The sequence below is a fragment of the Lipotes vexillifer genome, unplaced genomic scaffold (assembly GCF_000442215.2).
Source record: "Lipotes vexillifer unplaced genomic scaffold, Lipotes_vexillifer_v1.1 scaffold1396, whole genome shotgun sequence".
Taxonomy (NCBI): Eukaryota; Metazoa; Chordata; class Mammalia; order Artiodactyla; family Lipotidae; genus Lipotes; species Lipotes vexillifer.
The window spans coordinates 837,286-857,071 of record NW_006777671.1 but is presented as its reverse complement, the minus strand read 5'-3'; the positions used below and the strand labels follow the sequence as shown (position 1 = coordinate 857,071).

Sequence of the window (19,786 nt, the reverse complement as noted above, 5' to 3'; positions counted from 1 at the left end):
TCCAAAGTGGTCATCTTCATTGATTCATTCATTCATTCATTCATTCAAAAGATAAACATTTACAGAGTCCCCTACCATGTGGCAGGCACAGCTCCAGGTGTTGGAAATAGAGCAGCAAACAGAACAAAGTGTTGGCTTAACGAAGTTTACATTCTACTTAGGTGAGGCCAGCCAGGTGCAAATAAGGAAAGAAATACACAGTGTGTCAGAGGGCAGTAAGTGAAAAAGCACCATCTAGGTCTAGGGAGTGCTGGCAGAACTGCTATTTTATATGGAGTGGTTGGGAAAGGCATCTTTGAGAAAGTGATTTTTGAGCAGAGATTTAAAGAAAGTAAGTGGGTAAGCCTTGCAGATGTGAGGACTGGGGGAGGAGAAAGTGGTCCAGACACAACTGTACCTCTTAAACTTCTAAGGAAACTTATTTCGGTTATAGCCAGATTTTTTTTTTTGCGGTACGTGGGCCTCTCACTGTGTGGCCTCTGTGCTGGCAGAACTGCTATTTTATATGGAGTGGTTGGGAAAGGCATCTTTGAGAAAGTGATTTTTGAGCAGAGATTTAAAGAAAGTAAGTGGGTAAGCCTTGCAGATGTGAGGACTGGGGGAGGAGAAAGTGGTCCAGACACAACTGTACCTCTTAAACTTCTAAGGAAACTTATTTCGGTTATAGCCAGATTTTTTTTTTTGCGGTACGTGGGCCTCTCACTGTTGTGGCCTCTCCCGTTGCAGAGCACAGGCTCCGGACGTGCGGGCTCAGCGGCCATGGCTCACGGGCCTAGCCACTCCACGGCATGTGGGATCTTCCCAGACCGGGGCACGAACCCGTGTCCCCTGCATCGGCAGGTGAACTCCCAACCACTGCGCCACCAGGGAAGCCCTATAGCCAGATTTTTCGAGAGAATGTTGTACCTGCTAAAAATTGACCTGGAACTTACAGAATGCTGCAATTTACGTTAGTTCTGAATCAAGTCTTATGGTTTTCTACTTATACATCATACAATGTAATAGATGGTCCCGTGACCATTCTCTTTAACAAAAGAGTGTGTACCCACTTTGCTACATTCAAGCTTCTATGTTTCTAGAAGAGAAACAGTAATCAAAAGTCTATAATTGTCATTAGGTCAATTTAGCTTTCAATTCTGTCTTAGTTTTAGAGGTTTCAATGTGAGTACAATCTGCTCCTTCTTAACATGAAAAATCTCATTTCCATTTATTTCATAATATGAATATATGTGGTCATATATATTATAGAAATCTATATTTTGGTAAGGTATCTTACTGAAATTCAGACACTATCTGAAAATATTTGTAACTATATTAACTGAAGTAACATTTGGTGCTTCAAACATTATATATATTGGGCTTCCCTGGTGGCGCAGTGGCTGAGAGTCCACCTGCTGACGCAGGGGACACGGGTTCATGCCCTGGTCTGGGAGGATCCCACATGCCGTGGAGTGGCTAGGCCAGTGAGCCATGGCCGCTGAGCCTGCACGTCCAGAGACTGTGCTCCGCAACGGGAGAGGCCACAACAGTGAGAGGCCCACGTACCGCAAAAAAACAAAAAAAAAAAAACAAAAAAAAAAACATTATATGTATTAACATATTAGGCAAGCTAGGGTTCACACGGTAGTCTCCAAATCATTTAGCATTCAAATGGTATCCTTCATTTAACTGTTTCACCTCATGTGCCTGACTAGAATGGTTTCCACAAGCCATGCAACAATTATTTATTGAGTGCTTTATTCATATCATATAGTGCTGCCCTGGCTCCTGAGGGGACAAAGAAGAAATATGATTTAGCCTGTCCTACTCTCCATGAATTAGCAATATATGTTGGGTGACACGTAAAAGTAATTAAATCAAGTGCATGGTAACACCTGATTAGCTGGAAAGCAAAAGTTAAGTGAAAAGTTCAGAGAAAATGAAAACAAATGCAATCTGGGAAGACTTCATGGAAGAAATGAAATATGAGCTGGGATCTGAAGGATGGGCAGAATTCAGATAGGATGGGAAAGAGAGGGAACAAAAGAAGTACAACTGAACCAAATGCATAATATAGAAAATTAATTCATTCAGGCACCAAAACTTAAAAGTAGTTCTAATTATCAAAGCAGTTATCAATTTTTCACTGTTTAAAAAGGTACTTTCATCTTGATTTCAATTGTAAGAAAAGAGCCGATATAGACAAAAGGGCAGAAAAAGTCCTTCTTTGATATTCTATGATAGTTTAAAGAAATAATAACATACCCACCTTAATGTGCTCTAGCCAGTGAGTAGATTCCAAGTTAGACAACCAGTGGGTCTCCTCAATGTTGGGGTACACAATCTCCTTAAGTTTTCGTAAAGATTCTCTCATAACATGGATATTGTGGATATCTAGAAAAACTAGTTCTGCATTTTGATAGGCATCTTCACTTTCATAACCTCCACCTTTTGCCTGGGAAAAAAAAAGCAAACATCACAGGAAATCATAAATGAATGCACATCCATTATATGTTGACATCCCCAAGAATGCCACAAAATACCCAATAGAATCAAAGATGATACACATTACTGATGGATAGGAAAACTCCATGGGAAAATGTGGCTGGCTCAAGGCAACTTAACACAACCACGCTCTATCACATGTTCTTCATAAAACAAGAATATACTCTCACCCTGACTTCCTTTTGTTAAAATTATATGTGATAACATAAATGAAGGTAAAATTTCCCTATCCATATTTCAAGTCCTACTCAAACATAATTTCATAAAGAAGACTGAAGTCACCAGACCAGCAAACTCCATGTGCAGGGACTAGTTTACCCCTGGCCCATGCTTCTTCACCTCCCTTCCTCTTCACCTCATTTTAATCTTAATATTTGCAAAGTGCTTTGCAATCATAGTGACTGGCTTCTATTATAACCACACAACTACTATTAAACAAAAAGACTGAAAAAGTATAAAAGCACAGAGTACTATAGTATATAATACTATCACTATTTTCAAAGATGTAAATCTACAAGTACAAAACAGAATGAGAAATATTTGGTGTTCACAATAAGCTATGGCTGGAGAACTAAATTTTTCTGGATTGAATCTTTCTCTATTTTAAGAAAAAGATATTCTCCTACCTTATGTATAAAATATGCATCCTGTCTTATATATAAAATCATGCTTCTTAAAGCACTAATGGAAAAAAAATTAGGAAGATACAGGAACAGCCACTGTAGTTATACAAAATTAAGAGATTACACCTTTGAAAACAACAAAACTCACCTCTTAACCAACAACAAATTACCAAAGGAAGTTCAAGTTTCCTTTCTGACACTGATAGTCTAGGAAATAGTTTGGAGTTAAGAATGGTACAGGTACAAAATTAACAGTGTTTCATTAGGTACCTGTTAACACGGATTACTTCTGGAGAGTGGGATAGGACAGGCAAGGGGTAAAGGGACGTTCAAATTTGTTGCAACAAATCCTAGAAACATGGCAGTAGTAGCAACTACACAGAACCTGTCACAAAAACACACAGAATGAAAATGCTCTGGAATGAGATAGTTATACAACTTTATGAATATAATAAAAACACAAATACATACTTTAAAAGAGGGCATTTTATGGCATGTGAATTATATTTCAATATAACTGACATTTTAAAAAATAGAGCAACTAGATAGTAAAACCAAAAACACACAAAACTCATTCAAGACAGAACTGGAGGACAAAGCATTCCATCAAACCCCAAAACCACCAATAGTCACAAGATCTAGATGCTATCGGCGAATGTGTGAAGGAACAAATGGATATAAGATGGACTGGAGAACAAGAGATTCACAAGAGAGTCTTAGAATTTGTAGTGTTTGTTCTGCTTCCTTGTTTTAGCTTTCTTCCTCCAGAACTACAGGAAAGAACAACAGATCAATCTAAGAAGTACCACTGAAACCAGGATGGGTTCTGTCCAGTCTAACAGCCGAGTTATTAGAGAAACTCAGAAATGAAATGAGACTTGGGAACAAATTAGAAATAAAAGAAAAAAAAATCAGAAATAAAGACTAAATTAGAAGAAACTCAAGAGCAAATAAACACAATGGATATTAAATTAAAAGAAAGAGACAGTGAAAAGCAAAATATAAAACCCAAACAGGAATAGAAAGCACAAAAAGGATTCAAGAGAAAGTGGCAAATGATGAAGATAGGCAAAAAGAGCCAGCACAGGAATAACAGGAGTCCAGAAGAAGCAAGCCATACATGGAAATGAAACAAATACTAAGAACTATGAATAAAGAAAAAATTCATGAAATTTTTAAATTGGAAATTACCAATTAAAATAGCATACACACATACTTGATAATATGAACACAAAACATGAAGACATATTCTGGCAAAATAAGTGGACTTCAAAGAAAAAGAAAAAACAAAATCTTTCACAAATCCAAGTAAAAAGAGTGACTTAGAAAGAAAGAAAATTTAGTTTATCATCACACTTTGAAACTTTATGCCAAAAAAAAAATCAACATATTTAAGACATTCAATAAAATCAAATGTAAGCCAAGAATTTTATGCCCAGCAAAACTAACTCGAATATAAAGGACATAAAGCTGCTATCAGCATACAAATACTCAGAATATAGTTCTTATGAGCCTTGCTGAAATATTTACAAGAGAACAACTCCAGACAAAAGAAAAAGACCAGAAAGACATCCATATAAGAATTGGTTATTGGCACAAAATATTTAGCTACTTGTAGAAGTCAGAGGTAAAAGGCAAAAAGTATGTGTACAAAAGGGAGACCATGTAAAGTCTACACATGCTCTGATGATATAAATATAACACAGTTCATTTTAAAATGGGAGCAAATGGAAAAAAACTTAACTTTTCAGTAAATGTACTGGTGACAATACTATTAATACTGTTATTCTAAGACCACGGTAGGATAAAGCAAATGAGTAATTATGTAGCATACTAATGTTATTATCCCCTCTGTCCTTGAGAATCAGGATTTCTGGTGTGGAAGGAAGGAGATACACATGTAACTTAGAAGAAGTTATGTAAAAACTCTAGCACTGAATTTAAATTGAAAGTATGAACTCATGAGGTATAATACTTTATCTTTAAAAACATATGTTTCCTAGCTCTATCCACTGAAGACTTAGAAATTAGACCAACCCAGTAGCAAATAATTATCCTTAGCACCCAGATTATGGTTTGAAATACCATTTCCTACTAACAGAAACCAGAACTTCTTAGAGAAATGGCTATTCTAAGCCTGCGGCAGGAAACATACAAGATTTCCTGATGAGTCTGGTATACCTTGTCATACCATATAGCAAAGATTACTATGGTTATGTCAAAAGAACTCAAGAGATAACTTGAAAAGTGCCCCTCAGACCAAAGGTGGGAATTTTTATTTTCAAAAATACCATCTGCAATGAATTAGAAATTGTTGACTACATATAAATACATGCATTCATAATGACACTTAAAAAAATTAGTCACCCTCATGGGATGGTAGGGAGTAAATTCATTATTGGGAAAACTGATAAATAAGGAAAAAGAATCAAGCATTTATCCTGGCTTTCTTATATGAACTGAACTGCTGGTTAACCAAAATTTAGGTAAGAGAAAGTGTTTCTTTACAGAAAGAGTTCAACTAAGCTGAAAAGGAAATCATGAAATCAGAATATCACCATTTGGCAACCCCAGTGAATTAACACATCTTGGTAAGGAGCATGAACAGCTGCTGATATCCCCAAAAGAAGAATCAGCCACAAATTATGTGCCTCCTGATATATCCCCTATAGCCTTGCCAAAGGAGTTGAACCTGAATCTGAATAAACCTCTGAATTCATGTGAAGGAAAATTCAGAGAACAGAAGAAAGTTGAACCATACCATAGTACAATCGGCAAAACCTGGACTGTGGAAAACTCTACAATAAAATATATTGGAGTGAAGGAGGGAGGGAAGGAGAAAGGAAGGGCAAGGGGAAGACTATAGATGAAGAGAGACTTAAAAGACATATCAAATACAATACTTGAAAAGGCAAGGCTAAGAGTCTAGAGATGTATACACTTCAGTAATAAAAGTATAAAGTAATGTAAGAAGACTACTATAAAAGTTAGGATAGTGGTTACTTTTAGCAGGGGTAGAAGGTAAATTTAATTGCGGTAGGGCACACATGGAAGACTTAGTGGCTAGTACAGTTTTAATTCTTGATACGGCTCATGGTGCAAAAGCAGTTGTCATATTCACACTGACAAAGGTATAAAAAATGTTCTTACTACAAAGGTAAAAAAATACTTGTTGCAACAAGGATGTATACTTTTGCAAATTTTAAAAGGGAGATGGTGGGGATATTGGGTGAAGGTAGTAAAAAAGGGCAAACTTCCAGTTAAAAGATAAGTAAGTAGTGGTGATGTAATGCACAACATGATGACTACAGTCAACAATACTATACTGTATATTTGAAAGTTGCTGAGAGTAGACTTTGAAAATTCACAAGGAAAAAAAATGTAACTGTGTGAGGTGATGGATGTTAACTAAACGTAGGGGTGTGATCATTTCACAATATATGCTTATATCAAATCATTATGTTGTACACCTTAAACATATGCACTTTTCTATGTCAATTATATCTCAATAAAATGGCAGGAAAAAATATATCAAACTGGTAAACTAACCTTCCCGAAGAATGCTGGCAATATGTAACAAAACTTTTAAAAATATGCATACTTTAAACTATGATATAGTAATGGTATATCTACAAAACTATTTTATGGAAATAAAGATGCCAACAAAAGATACTTATTTTAGCTATATTTAAAATACTAAATACTTAAAAACCTAATATTAGAAGAATGATTAACTGCACAATGATACAGCTGTATGATGAGTACTATTAAAGTTATTTCAGGAATATTTCGTGAAAAGGAATAATTCATATAGAAAGGAAAAACAATGAAAAAAAGCAATACATAAATGCACAGAACAGTGGGAGAAAATATACCAAAGATTAGTGATTATAAGTGATTTTTATTTCTTTGCTTTGTCTATGCCTTCCTAGATTTTTGTTGTCTATCACATATCAGAAAAATGTCCCAACAGATAAAATATATCAGAGTCTTTTAAAAAAAGAGAGATTTCTGTAGTGAAATATGCATGGGAATGACTTAAAAACTAAGATGACACCAAGATAAATATTAATCAAACTATCAAAAACTAAATACAAAGAAAAATACATTAAAAGCAGCAAGAGAAAAACAACAAATAACATACAAGGGAATCCCCATAAGGTTAACAGCTGATCTTTTGCAGAAACTCTGCAAGCCAAAAGGGAGTGGCAGGACATATTTAAAGTGATGAAAGGGAAAAACCTACAACCAAGATTCTCTAGCCAGCAAGGATCTCATTCAGATTCGATGGAGAAATTAAAACCTTTACAGACAAGCAAAAGCTAAAAGAACTGAGCACCACCAAACCAGCTTTACAACAAATGCTAAAGGAACTTCTCTACGCAGGAAACACAAGAGAAAGAGAAGACCTACAATAACAAACCCAAAACAATTAAGAAAATGGTAATAGGAACATACATATCGATAATTACCTTAAAAGTAAATGGATTAAATACAGACTGAAAGTGAGGGATGGAAAAAGATATTCCATGCAAATGGAAATCAAAAGGCGGCTGGGGGCTTCCCTGGTGGCGCAGTGGTTGGGAGTCCGCCTGCCGATGCAGGGGACAGGGGTTCGTGCCCTGGTCCGGGAGGATCCCACATGCCGCGGAGCGGCTGGGCCCGTGAGCCATGGCCGCTGAGCCTGCGCGTCCGGAGCCTGTGCTCCGCAACGGGAGAGGCCACGACAGTGAGAGGCCCGCATACCAGAAAAAAAAAAAAAAGAAGGCTGGAGTAGCAATTCCCATACCAGACAAAATGGACTTTAAAATAAAGACTATTACAAGAGACAAAGAAGGACACTACACAATTATCAAGGGATTGATCCAAGAAGAAGATATAACATTTGTAAATATTTATGCATCCAACACAGCACCTCAATATGTAAGGCAAATGCTAACAGCCATAAAAGGGGAAATCGACAGTAACACAATCATAGTAGGGGACTTTAACACCCCACTTTCACCAAAGGACAGATCATCCAAAATGAAAATGAATAAGGAAACACAAGCTTTAAATGATACATTAAACAAGATGGACTTAATTGGTATTTATAGGACATTCCATCCAAAAACAACAGAGTACACTTTCTTCTCAAGTGCTCATAGAACATTCTCCAGGATAGATCATATCTTGGGTCACAAGTCAAGCCTTGGTAAATTTAAGAAAATTGAAATTGTATCAGGTATCTTTTCCGACCACAATGCTATGAGACTAGATATCAATTACAGGAGAAATCTGTAAAAAATACAAACACATGGAGGCTAAACAATACACTACTAAATAACCAAGAGATCACTGAAGAAATCAAAGAGGAAATCAAAAAATACCTAGAAACGAATGACAATGAAAACACAATGACCCAAAACCTTTGGGATGCAGCAAAAGCAGTTCCAAGAGGGAAGTTTATTGCAATACAATCCTACCTCAAGTGACAAGAAAAATCTCAAATAAACAACCTAACCTTACACCTAAAGCAATTAGAGAAAGAATAACAAAAAAACCCCAAAGATAGCAGAAGGAAAGAAATCATAAAGATCAGATCAGAAATAAATGAAAAAGAAATGAAGGAAATGATAGCAAAGATCACTAAAACTAAAAGCTGTTTCTTTGAGAAGGTAAACAAAACTGATAAACCATTAGCTAGACATCAAGAAAAAAAGGGAGAAGACTCAAGTCAACAGCATTAGAAATGAAAAAGGAGAAGTAACAACTAACACAGCTGAAATACAAAAGATCATGAGAGATTACTACAAGCAACTATATGCCAATAAAATGGACAACCTGGAAGAAACGGACATTCTCAGAAAAGCACAACCTTCTGAAACTGAACCAGGAAGAAATAGAAAATATGAACAGACCAATCACAAGCACTGAAATTGAGACTGTGATTAAAAATCTTCCAACAAACAAGAGTCCAGGACCAGATGGCTTCAGAGGCGAATTCTATCAAACATTTACAGAAGAGCTAACACCTATCATTCTCAAACTCTTTCAAAATAATATAGGAGAGGGAGGAACACTCCCAAACTCATTCTACAAGGCCACCATCACCCTGATACCAAAACGAGACAAAGAGGTCACAAAGAAAGAAAACTACAGGCCAATATCACTGATAAACACAGATGCAAAAATCCTCAACAAACTACTAGCAAACAGAATCCAACAGCACATTAAAAAGATCATACACCATGATCAAGTGGGATTTATCCCAGGAATGCAAGGATTCTTCAATATATGCAAATCAATCTATGTGATACACCATATTAACAAATTGAAGGAGAAAAACCATATGATCATCTCAGTAGATGCAGAAAAAGCTTTTGTCAAAACTCAACACCCATTTACAATAAAAACCCTCCAGAAAGTAGGCATAGCAGGAACTTACCTCAACGTAATAAAGGCCATATATGACAAACCCACAGCCAACATCATTCTCAATGGTGAAAAACTGAAACCATTTCCTCTAAGATCAGGAACAAAACAAGGTTGTCCGCTCTCACCATTGTTATTCAACACAGTTTCGGAAGTTTTAGCCACAGCAATCAGAGAAGAAAAAGAAATAAAAGGAACCCAAATTGGAAAAGAAGAAGTAAAGCTGTCACTGTTTTCAGATGACATAAGAATATAGAGAATCCTAAAGATGCTACCAGAAAACTACTAGAGCTAATCAATGAATTTGGTCAAGTGACAGGATACAAAATTAATGCACAGAAATCTCTTGCATTCCTATACACTAATGATAAAAAAATCTGTAAGAGAAATTATGGAAACACTCCTATTTACCACTGCAACAAAAAGAATAAAATACCTAGGAATAAACCTACTTAAGGAGACAAAAGACCTGTATGCAGAAAACTATAAATCACTAAGGAAAGAAATTAAAGATGATATAAACATATGGAGAGATATACCATGTTCTTGGATTGGAAGAATCAACATTGTGAAAATGATTATACTACCCAAAGCAATCTACAGATTCAATGCAATCCCTGTGAAGCTACCAATGGCATTTTCCACAGAACTAGAACAAAAAATTTCACAGTTTGTATGGAAATACAAAAGACCTGGAACAGCCAAAGCAATCTTGAGAACGAAAAACGGAGCTGGAGGAATCAGGCTCCTAGACTTCAGACTATACTACAAAGCTACAGTAATCAAGGCAGTATGGTACTGTCACAAAAACAGAAATATAGATCAATGGAATAGAAGAGAAAGTTCAGAGATAAACCCACACACATATGGTGACTGTACTTTTTTGGCTCAGCAGCCATGGCTCATAGGCCCAGCCACTCCGTGGCATGTGGGATCTTCCCGGACCGGGTCACGAACCCGTGTCCCCTGCATCGGCAGGTGGACTCTCAACCTTTGTGCCACCAGGGAAGCCCTGGTGACTGTACTTTTGATAAAGGAGGCAAGAATATACAATGGAGAAAAGACAGCCTCTTCAATAAGTGGTGATGGGAAAAATAGAAATCTACATGTAAAAGAGTGAAATTAGAACACTCCCTAACACCATACACAAAAATAAACTCAAAATGGATTAAAGACCTAAATGTAAGGCCAGACACTATCAAACTCTTAGAGGAAAACATAGGAAGAACACTCTTTGACATAAATCACAGCAAGACCCTTTTTGACCCACCTCCTAGAGAAATGGAAATAAAAACAAAAATAAACAAATGGGACCTAATAAACTTAAAAGCTTTTTGCACAGCAAAGGAAACCATAAGATGAAAAGTCAACCCTCAGAATGGGAGAAAATACTTGCAAATGAAGCAACTGACAAAGGATTAATCTCCAAAATTTACAAGCAGCTCATGCAGCTCAACATCAAAAAAACAAACAACCCAATCCAAAAGTGAGCAGAAGACCTAAACAGACATTTCTCCAAAGAAGATATACAGATTGCCACCAAACACATGAAATGATGCTCAACATCACTAACCATTAGAGAAATGCAAATCAAAAGTAGAATGAGGGGGCTTCCCTGGTGGCGCAGTGGTTGAGAGTCCGCCTGCCGATGCAGGGGACACGGGTTCATGCCCCGGTCTGGGAAGATCCCACATGCCGTGGAGCAGCTGGGTCTGTGAGCCATGGCCGCTGAGCCTATGCGTCTGGAGCCTGTGCTCCTCAACGGGAGAGGCCACAAAAGTGAGAGGCCTGCGTACCAAAAAAAAAACCAAAAAACAAAAGTACAATGAGGTATCACCTCACACCAGTCAGAATGGCCATCATCAAAAAATCTACAAACAATAAATGCTGGAGAGGGTGTGGAGAAAAGGGAACCCTCTTGCACTCTTGGTGGGAATGTAAATTGATACAGCCAGTATGGAGAATAGTATGGAGGTTCCTTATAAAGCTAAAAATAGAACTACCATACCACCCAGCAATCCCATTACTGGGCATATATGCTGAGAAAACCGTAATTCAAAATGAGTCATGTACCACAATGTTCATTGCAGCTCTATTTACAATAGCCAGGACATGGAAGCAACCTAGCTGTCCATCGACAGATGAATGGATAAAGAAGATGTGGCACATATATACAATGGAATATTCCTCAGCCATAAAAAGAAACAAAATTGAACTATTTGTAGTGAGGTGGATGAACCTAGAGTCTGTCATACAGAGTGAAGTCAAAAAGGGAAAAACAAATACCATATGCTAACACATATATACGGAACCTAAAAAAAAAAATCATTCTGAAGAACCTAGGCGCTGGAGAGGAATAAAGACACAGACGTAGACAATGAACTTGAGGACATGGGGAGGGGAAAGGGTAAGCTGGGAAGAAGTGAGAGAGTGGCATGGACAGATATACACTACCAAATGTAGAATAGATAGCTAGCGGGAAGCAGCCGCATAGCACAGGGAGATCAGCTCGGTGCTTTGTGACCACCTAGAGGGGTGGGATAGGGAGGGTGGGAGGGAGGGAGACGCAAGAGGGAGGAGATATGGGGATATATGTATATGTATAGCTGATTCACTTTGTTATAAAGCAGAAACTAACACACCATTGTAAAACAATTATACTCCAATAAAGATGTTAAAAAAAAATAAAGACGAGGAATGTAATATTTTGCTCTACCCCCTTTTCTGCCTTATACACCTCTCTCCATCTCTCATCCTAGATAACATCTTAAGTCTCGTTCCTGCTAATTCATGGTATAAGGTTTACGGACGGGAACAAGTAATTACTGGAAAAATACATGCCAGTCTCTGGGGTACCAGCTTCATATACACATTGCCTCATTTCTCCTTTAAGGGGAAATACAGTTTAACAGAGAATGTCTGAAATTCACAATGTCCTCAAAACACTAAATAGGACAGAAATAATTAGGTACATGATCCATGATTTAATTTAAGGATGGTCACCCCAGCTCTGTTTATAATACAAAAAAAAAAAAAAAACACCAGAAATAACCAAAAACAATTGGTGTTAGTAATTATCATGTTACAGATATTTATTGGCATAGCAAGAAACAGCACCAATTAAAAAAAGGAAGTTGTAATTATCCCATTCTGTCTCAAATATATGTGTGCATGCCATCTGCACATAGGCCTGGATGTATAACCAAGATTTAATGGTGTTTCTCTCTTATTTAGTTATGAGATTTGGGGTGTTTTAGTTTTGGGGGGGCTTTTGGGGTTTTTTTCTGCTTGTATATGAGGCAATTTTTTAAAGCTAAATTGTATCTCTTCTCTTTCCTTCTCCTATGGTATATTTTGTCAACTGGACTAGAATTTCTAGTTCCACAATGCTAATATTTATTCTATAGCAGAAATCAGGACCACTGCTCCAGCTAACTGCAAGTTTTCAGTCTGAATAGCTTGTACAGGTGGAGAGCTGCCAGAAGAGGGCAGCACTGGTCACTGAGAACACTGCATGATTTCTGCAACAGTGCTGTGCAGACTTCTTTTGTCAGTCACAAGCTCAGTTTATTGTCCAGTTTGGAGATGTGAAAGAGAAACTAGTAATTGATGAATACCTATTTCTTACGTAAGTAAGCAGGATTATGCACTATTTTTTATCAGGTGAGTTTTGCCCCTAAAACAACCCTGTTAGTTATTATGATTCTCATTTCACAAATAAGCAAATTAAAGTTACTAAAAAGATTAAATAACTGACTCCACATTATACTGGGATTGACTTACTAAAAAGATTAAATAACTGACTCCACATTATACTGGGATTGACATGTACACACTGCTATATTTAAAACAAATAACCAATAAGGACCTACTGTATAGCACAGGGAACTCTGATCAATATTCTGTAATAAGCTAAATGGGAAAAGAATTTGAAAAAGAATAGATACATTTATATGTATAAATGAGTCACTTTTCTGTATACCTGAAACTAATACAACATTTTTAATCAAGTATACTCCAATATAAAATTTAAAAAATTCTTTTAAGTTATACTATCAAGTAGAAGAGTCAGGATTAGAATCTACACTTTTATCATTGAAAAGCCCAAAGTCTTTCTAGTGCACTGTGGCTCCCACCAAACTCATGAAACTGTAACTATAATATTAATTACTGGAAGATGATCTCACCTTATTGGCAACAGCATTAACACTTGGCCGGGCGTCAAATATAAACATTTTATGAGATTGGGCATTGGAGTCCATAATGGCTTGAAGGTATTTTTCATCTTCTTTGCTTCGCTTCCCACTTACCCCTACCATGGGCTGGCTACACCGAGTGATTGTGGCTTGACTTTCAGGATGAATCCATGATAAAACCTTAATGGGGGGGAAAAAGTGGCAACACACCCTTTACATGCTTCTCTGTTTATAATCCTTCTGAAAATCATTACTCTATAAAACTCTGCTTTCTAACTGGATTCAAAGGCTAGCCATAAAAGGAAATACGAGGCTGCTATGAAAATCATCACCTTTCTTTCAAGCCAATACTAGCATGTGGAAAACTTGGTCTAATTCATTAATCAGACATTGATTTATGAAAGTCACTGATTATTGGAAGTTTGGTCTCTAGAAAAAAAATAGATTAAAAGGGGGCTAAGTAAACCCCACTTTTAAAGTCTGAGTACTGTATCAGCAAAACTGTCCAACTATAAAGTCTTCAGAATCTGAATTTTTGTACCTAAAATTATTTGAGCTATCTTTCTAGAACACAGTAATTCATCACAAATTTGTAAAGTTTTCTTCTTTCTAGGATTTAAAGGAAAAAAAGCGTTTATCACCATGACCGAAGATGTATAATAAGATAAAGAAATACTGAATACAGAGCCAACTTTGTTTTCAAGTTAAGAACCATGCAATTCTGTGCAGCTCTCTAATATCCATCTCAAATTCTCCAAGAACGTCTTTAGTCTAAGTCTTTCCTCTGGTTTTAATTTTACTAAATAACACATTCTCTAATATCCCCAGAGAAGACCTTCCGCTGTAGCTTTTTTTTTTTTTTTTTTTCCTTGCGTTATGCGGGCCTCTCACTGTTGTGGCCTCTCCCATTTGCGGAGCACAGGCTCCGGACGCGCAGGCTCAGCGGCCATGGCTCACGGGCCCAGCCGCCCCGCGGCATGTGGGATCTTCCCGAAACGGGGCACGAACCCGCGTCTCCTGCATCGGCAGGCGGACTCTCAAGCACTGCGCCACCAGGGAAGCCCTGTAGCTATTTTTAATCCTGCAACCATTCTCCCATTTGTCATCCTCACCATTATGTGAAGTACAAAAACAATGGGAAAGTTTCAGAACAGCTTCGCACTTACTGGGATACGGCCCCGTGATCTGAAGGATGCCACTCTCTTTAATTCTTCATCAGGAATATTTGCCGGCACAACCAAGAGGGCAGGGTATGTATCACAAAGCTCATACCGTTCATTTATCTTTGTGATTCTCCAGCTTTCATTTGGAATTCCCTACATGTGAAATAAAACGTAAGACAAATTACTGCCTAACAAAAATATTTTAAAACATCAGAACAGAAGCCTCCTATTCAACTTCTCTTTTCTCCACTACCTATCACTTAAGTTGTTGGAATAGTTATTGTCTGCCTGTGGTGACCAGGCTTTTAGGATGAGATTTCTAACACAGGGATCTGTGTTCATTTTGGCATTCAATTTTATGTTAATAGATTTATTAAATCATTAAACACTGCTTGAGTGTTGGGTCTGTCCTAAGCACATCAAATGGAAAGCAAGGAAACAGTAAGACTGGAAATGTTCTTGTCTTTAAAAAGAACACAGTCTCACACAGTTTGGTGAGTAATTCTGCTGCCATTCATCTATACAAAGAAACTTCTGAGGGCAGGCACCAAGAGTCCACCAGAATGCTACATACATGTTTATCACTTATATACCTAAAGTGAATTTTACAGTATTAATAAAATGTTGCTGATGTAAAACATATTAAAAAAAAAAACAAGGAAGTAATGGAAGGCAAAACCAAAAAAAAAAAAAAAAAGGCAAGAGAAACACTTAAAACAATTTTTTAAAAACACACCAATTATTAAACTCATTTGATCCTTAAATATTTGCCATATTTATAACTAGTATACCACTACACATATAGAATTACTTAATAAGACACTTTAAAATTTCCATCCTCCATTCCATGGAAAATAAAGCCATTACATTAAATGGCTGGAATTAAGAAAATACATATATTTTTAATTTTATTACTTCTGACAACTCAATAAACCGAAAAAGACAAAACTGAAAGAAACCAAATTATAGGGGAAAAAAAATTTATTGAGCACCTACTATGTGCAGGCACTATGCCAGCAGCCTTTCTCTATCCCTCCCTCCCTCCCTCCCCCCCGCCCCCCCACACACATATTACTGTAGTCAGGTTTCATTACTGTCATTTTATAGATGAAAAAATTGTGGCACAAACTGTAACTTGACCAAAGGAAGTTGTAAAGAATTCCATGTACATTCTAAAACTATCCTTTTAATAAAAAAAGTACATTGTGCCTCAGGAAAATTTTTACTATCCTGGTTCACAAAATTGTTATAAAAATCTGAAATCAAAGGGCAGGAGGTACCCTCCTTTAAAGGGGTATTTCTAAAGCTGTTGCCGAACACCCAGGAGGGTATTAAAATTAAGAAAGGAAAATTCCCTTCCAGTAATCATGTGATAAATATTATCAAGAGAGTTTCCACCTATCCCTAGCCAAGGTCTGTCTCTTCATTAGTGCCTTAAATACTATTTACCCCATTTAATTAGCCTGGTCCCAAATTGCTTCCTATGATCTACATCTCTCCTTCCCTCCTGCTTTCCTCAACTTTCTAGATAACTGTTCAGGTAAGATCCTTACTTATTTCCAGAAATAAAAAAAAAGGTTTAAGTAAGAGATGTTTAAAATAAATGTTCATGCTATAATTAAAAATGTACAATGAAAAAAATGAATTTGTAAGTTTATAGACGTGGTACTCAACCAAGAAACTTGGATACCACCTCTAACTCTCCCTCACCCTCTACTTCCAATGAATGACTAATTTTTATGATTTTTTTCTTCCAAAAGTGCCTGAAAAAAGTTTGCTCATGTCTCTCAATCTTCACTGTCACTTCCCTAATTCAGGCCATTGTCACTTCCCTAATTCGGGCCATTGTCACTTCTCTTCTGTCCCTCTGCAATCCATTCTCCACACTGCCTCAAAATTCTTTTAAGATGCAAAAGCTATCACATCATTCTTCTGCCTAAAAACTCTCAATGGCTACCTATTCCTTTTCACATAAAGTACAGAATCCTTTATGGGACTTGGCAAAGACCTTCACACTCCTGCTTCCCCCAGACTGATCTCTGGCCACTCTAAAATCTAGTCTAGCCTATACCAAACACCTTCAGTTTCCAGATGGCTTCATATTCTATCACCGGCGTACTTGCTCTATTATTCACAATATTCATCACTGTGTATTTTGATTGTTAGTTTACTTCTTTGAATCCTCCACTAAACATATGTTCTTTGGGAGTCAGGAGTGTCTCTCTGTTTTAGCCACTAGTACACAGTAGGTGCTACATGAATTTGATGAATGAATGAATATGTGAATGAATAAAATCAATGAACCACAAGGAAGCTTCTAAAAGAAGCAAAATTAGTTTCTGAAGTTTTCTTAGAAAACATGGAGTCAAAGCTGAGAGGGTCAGATCTCCTGAGATCCTAGTGTACCATCTTTAACACAGGTAGGTAACTCCCATCTCTCTCTCACTGCCTTCCCATATCCTTGAAAAATCACTACCAGGGAGAACTGTTACCACTGAGGTTGTATCATATTCTTCAGAAAAATGGATGGGTGGGAGTAGAATCATTGACTTAAATTACCTTAATGGCTATTGTCCTCCTCATTCTTAGAGAAGCTGACACACCTAACTGCACTAAAGAAGTGCCTTCCAAGCAGAAAACTGGAGTTGGCTAGTCAGCATACACATTCTTTGTAGACAGTGCTAAAGATATAAGGACAGCTGTTGATCTCTGGCATACATCTTTCTTCTCTCCATGCATATCACTGCCCTTCAGTTAATGTAACCATTTGTCAGTCAATTTACAACCAAATTAACTGGATTATAGCTTTCCCTAGTTACTTACATTCCAGTTCTGAGGATAAATTCTGTTCTCCTTTACTGTACTTGAGTGCTCTCCAAATTTGTTAAGCAAGGTATCTACCATATGATTATTTCTGCAGAAGACCATGCTCATTTTCTATATACTGATTTTTACTATTTTAGCAACTTGATAATTTCTCTTGACCTTATCCACAAATTTCAGGGTCTTCTGTATAATCACTACATGTGTCAAGAGAAAATTAAAGAAATACTCTCTTATACAACAAACAAATGGTTACTAACAGCTTTGCCCATTTAAAAAATATATAATCTAATTTCTTTAGGCACTATAAGGTATAGGTATACAAATTTAATGTGGCTTTCCTTTTGTTTCAGCGGCAGCACACAAAAAGCCAACCAATCATGACCTCTGTATTTAGAGCTTTACAATGTAACAAATATAATAATAATCATTTGGATCGACTTCTATGGTTTATAATGTGCCTTTCTGTATATCACTAATCCTTCAAACAATCCTATAAGGCAGTTCCTATCACCAAGTAAAAAATAAAGGCACTGTGACATGAGTGACTCATTCAACAGCACATATCTAAGTGTGAGAGCTAAGCAAGTGCTAGAGCTAGGATTCAAAACTGAGTCTTCTAAATGATCTGGAATTAGACTGTGGTGATAGCTGCACAACCTTATGAATATGTTAAAAAACAGTGGTGTAGGGCTTCCCTGGTGGCGCAGTGGTTGAGAGTCCGCCTGCCGATGCAGCGGACACAGGTTCGTGCCCCGGTCCGGGAAGATCCCACATACCGCGGAGCGGCTGGGCCCGTGAGCCATGGCCGCTGAGCCTGTGCGTCCGGAGCCTGTGCTCCGCAATGGGAGAGGCCACAACAGTGAGAGGCCCACGTACCGGAAAACAAAAACAAAAACAAAAACAAAAAACAGTGGTGTACAAAGTAGAAAATTTTATGGTATGTGAATTATATATCAATTTTAAAGAAAAAAAGAACAGAGAGGCCGTGTGTTTGAGATGGTATAATCTCCAAAATATGTTAAATGAAAAAGAAGGGTACAGTGTGCACAGAATGCTATTATCTGCTTTAAAAAAATACTGTATACACATTATACAAGCTGTATAGCATAAAATCTCTCAAAGTATATACGGGTAATGAGTAACATTATTTCCTAAAGGGAGAGGAACTGGGATGGCTGGGGAACAATGTTGGCCGGAAGGGAAACCTTCCTTTCAGTATACCCTTTTATACGTTTTGAATTTTATACAGAGTGTATTACCGCATCCATTTTTTTTTTAATTTAAAAGAAGAAAAAAGGAATACTCTGATGCTTTATCTTTAGTCTCAACATTTATATTAAGATATTACCCTGAACAGCAAAGGAAAAACCATCAATAAAATGAAAAGGCACCCTATGAAATTGGAGAAAATATCTGCAAACCATATACCTGATATGGCGTTAATATCCAAAATATATAAAGAACTTAAAAACAAAAAAAAAAAATCCAATTAAAAATGAGCAAAGGATCTGAATAAACATTTTCCCAAAGACATACAAATGGCTAGCGAACACATGAAAAGATGCTCAACGTCACTCATCATCAGGGAAATGCAAATCAAAACTACAATGAGATATCACCTCACACCTGTTAAAATGGCTATTTACACAGCACTGTAAAGTAATTATACTCCAATAAAGATGTACTAAAAAATAAATGAATAATTTTTAAAATAAATAAATAAACAATAAAATAAAATGGCTTATCACCAAAAAAACAAGAAATCACAGGTGTTGGCGGGGATGTTCAGAAAAGGGAGCCCTTGTGCAGTGTTGGTGGGAAACAGTAAGGAGGTTCCTCAAAAAATTAAAAATAGAACTACTACATGATCCAGCAATTCCATTTCTGAGTATTTATTCAAAGAAAATGAAAACACTAACTCAAAAAGATATATGCTTCCATTCACTGTAGCATTATTTACAATAGCCAAGATATGGACACAATGTAAGTGCTCACTGATGAATAAAGAAAATGTGGTATATATATATATATATATATATATGTGTGTGTGTGTGTGTGTGTGTGTGTGTGTGTATATAAA

General features: G+C 36.9%; 1 protein-coding gene across 2 annotated transcripts in view; it reads right to left on the bottom strand.

Moving 5' to 3' along the window:
* The window catches only part of MTMR2 (myotubularin related protein 2), a 109,174-nt gene that overhangs the window by 13,622 nt on the left and 75,766 nt on the right, over nt 1-19,786 (bottom strand). For both annotated transcript variants that reach the window (XM_007451253.1, XM_007451254.1), the window contains 3 exons: nt 14,884-15,033; nt 13,709-13,897; nt 2,249-2,434 (listed from right to left, as the gene is read on the bottom strand). In XM_007451253.1, the coding sequence (XP_007451315.1) occupies nt 2,249-2,434; nt 13,709-13,897; nt 14,884-15,033 (525 nt within the window). The remainder of the gene's footprint in view (nt 1-2,248; nt 2,435-13,708; nt 13,898-14,883; nt 15,034-19,786) is intronic.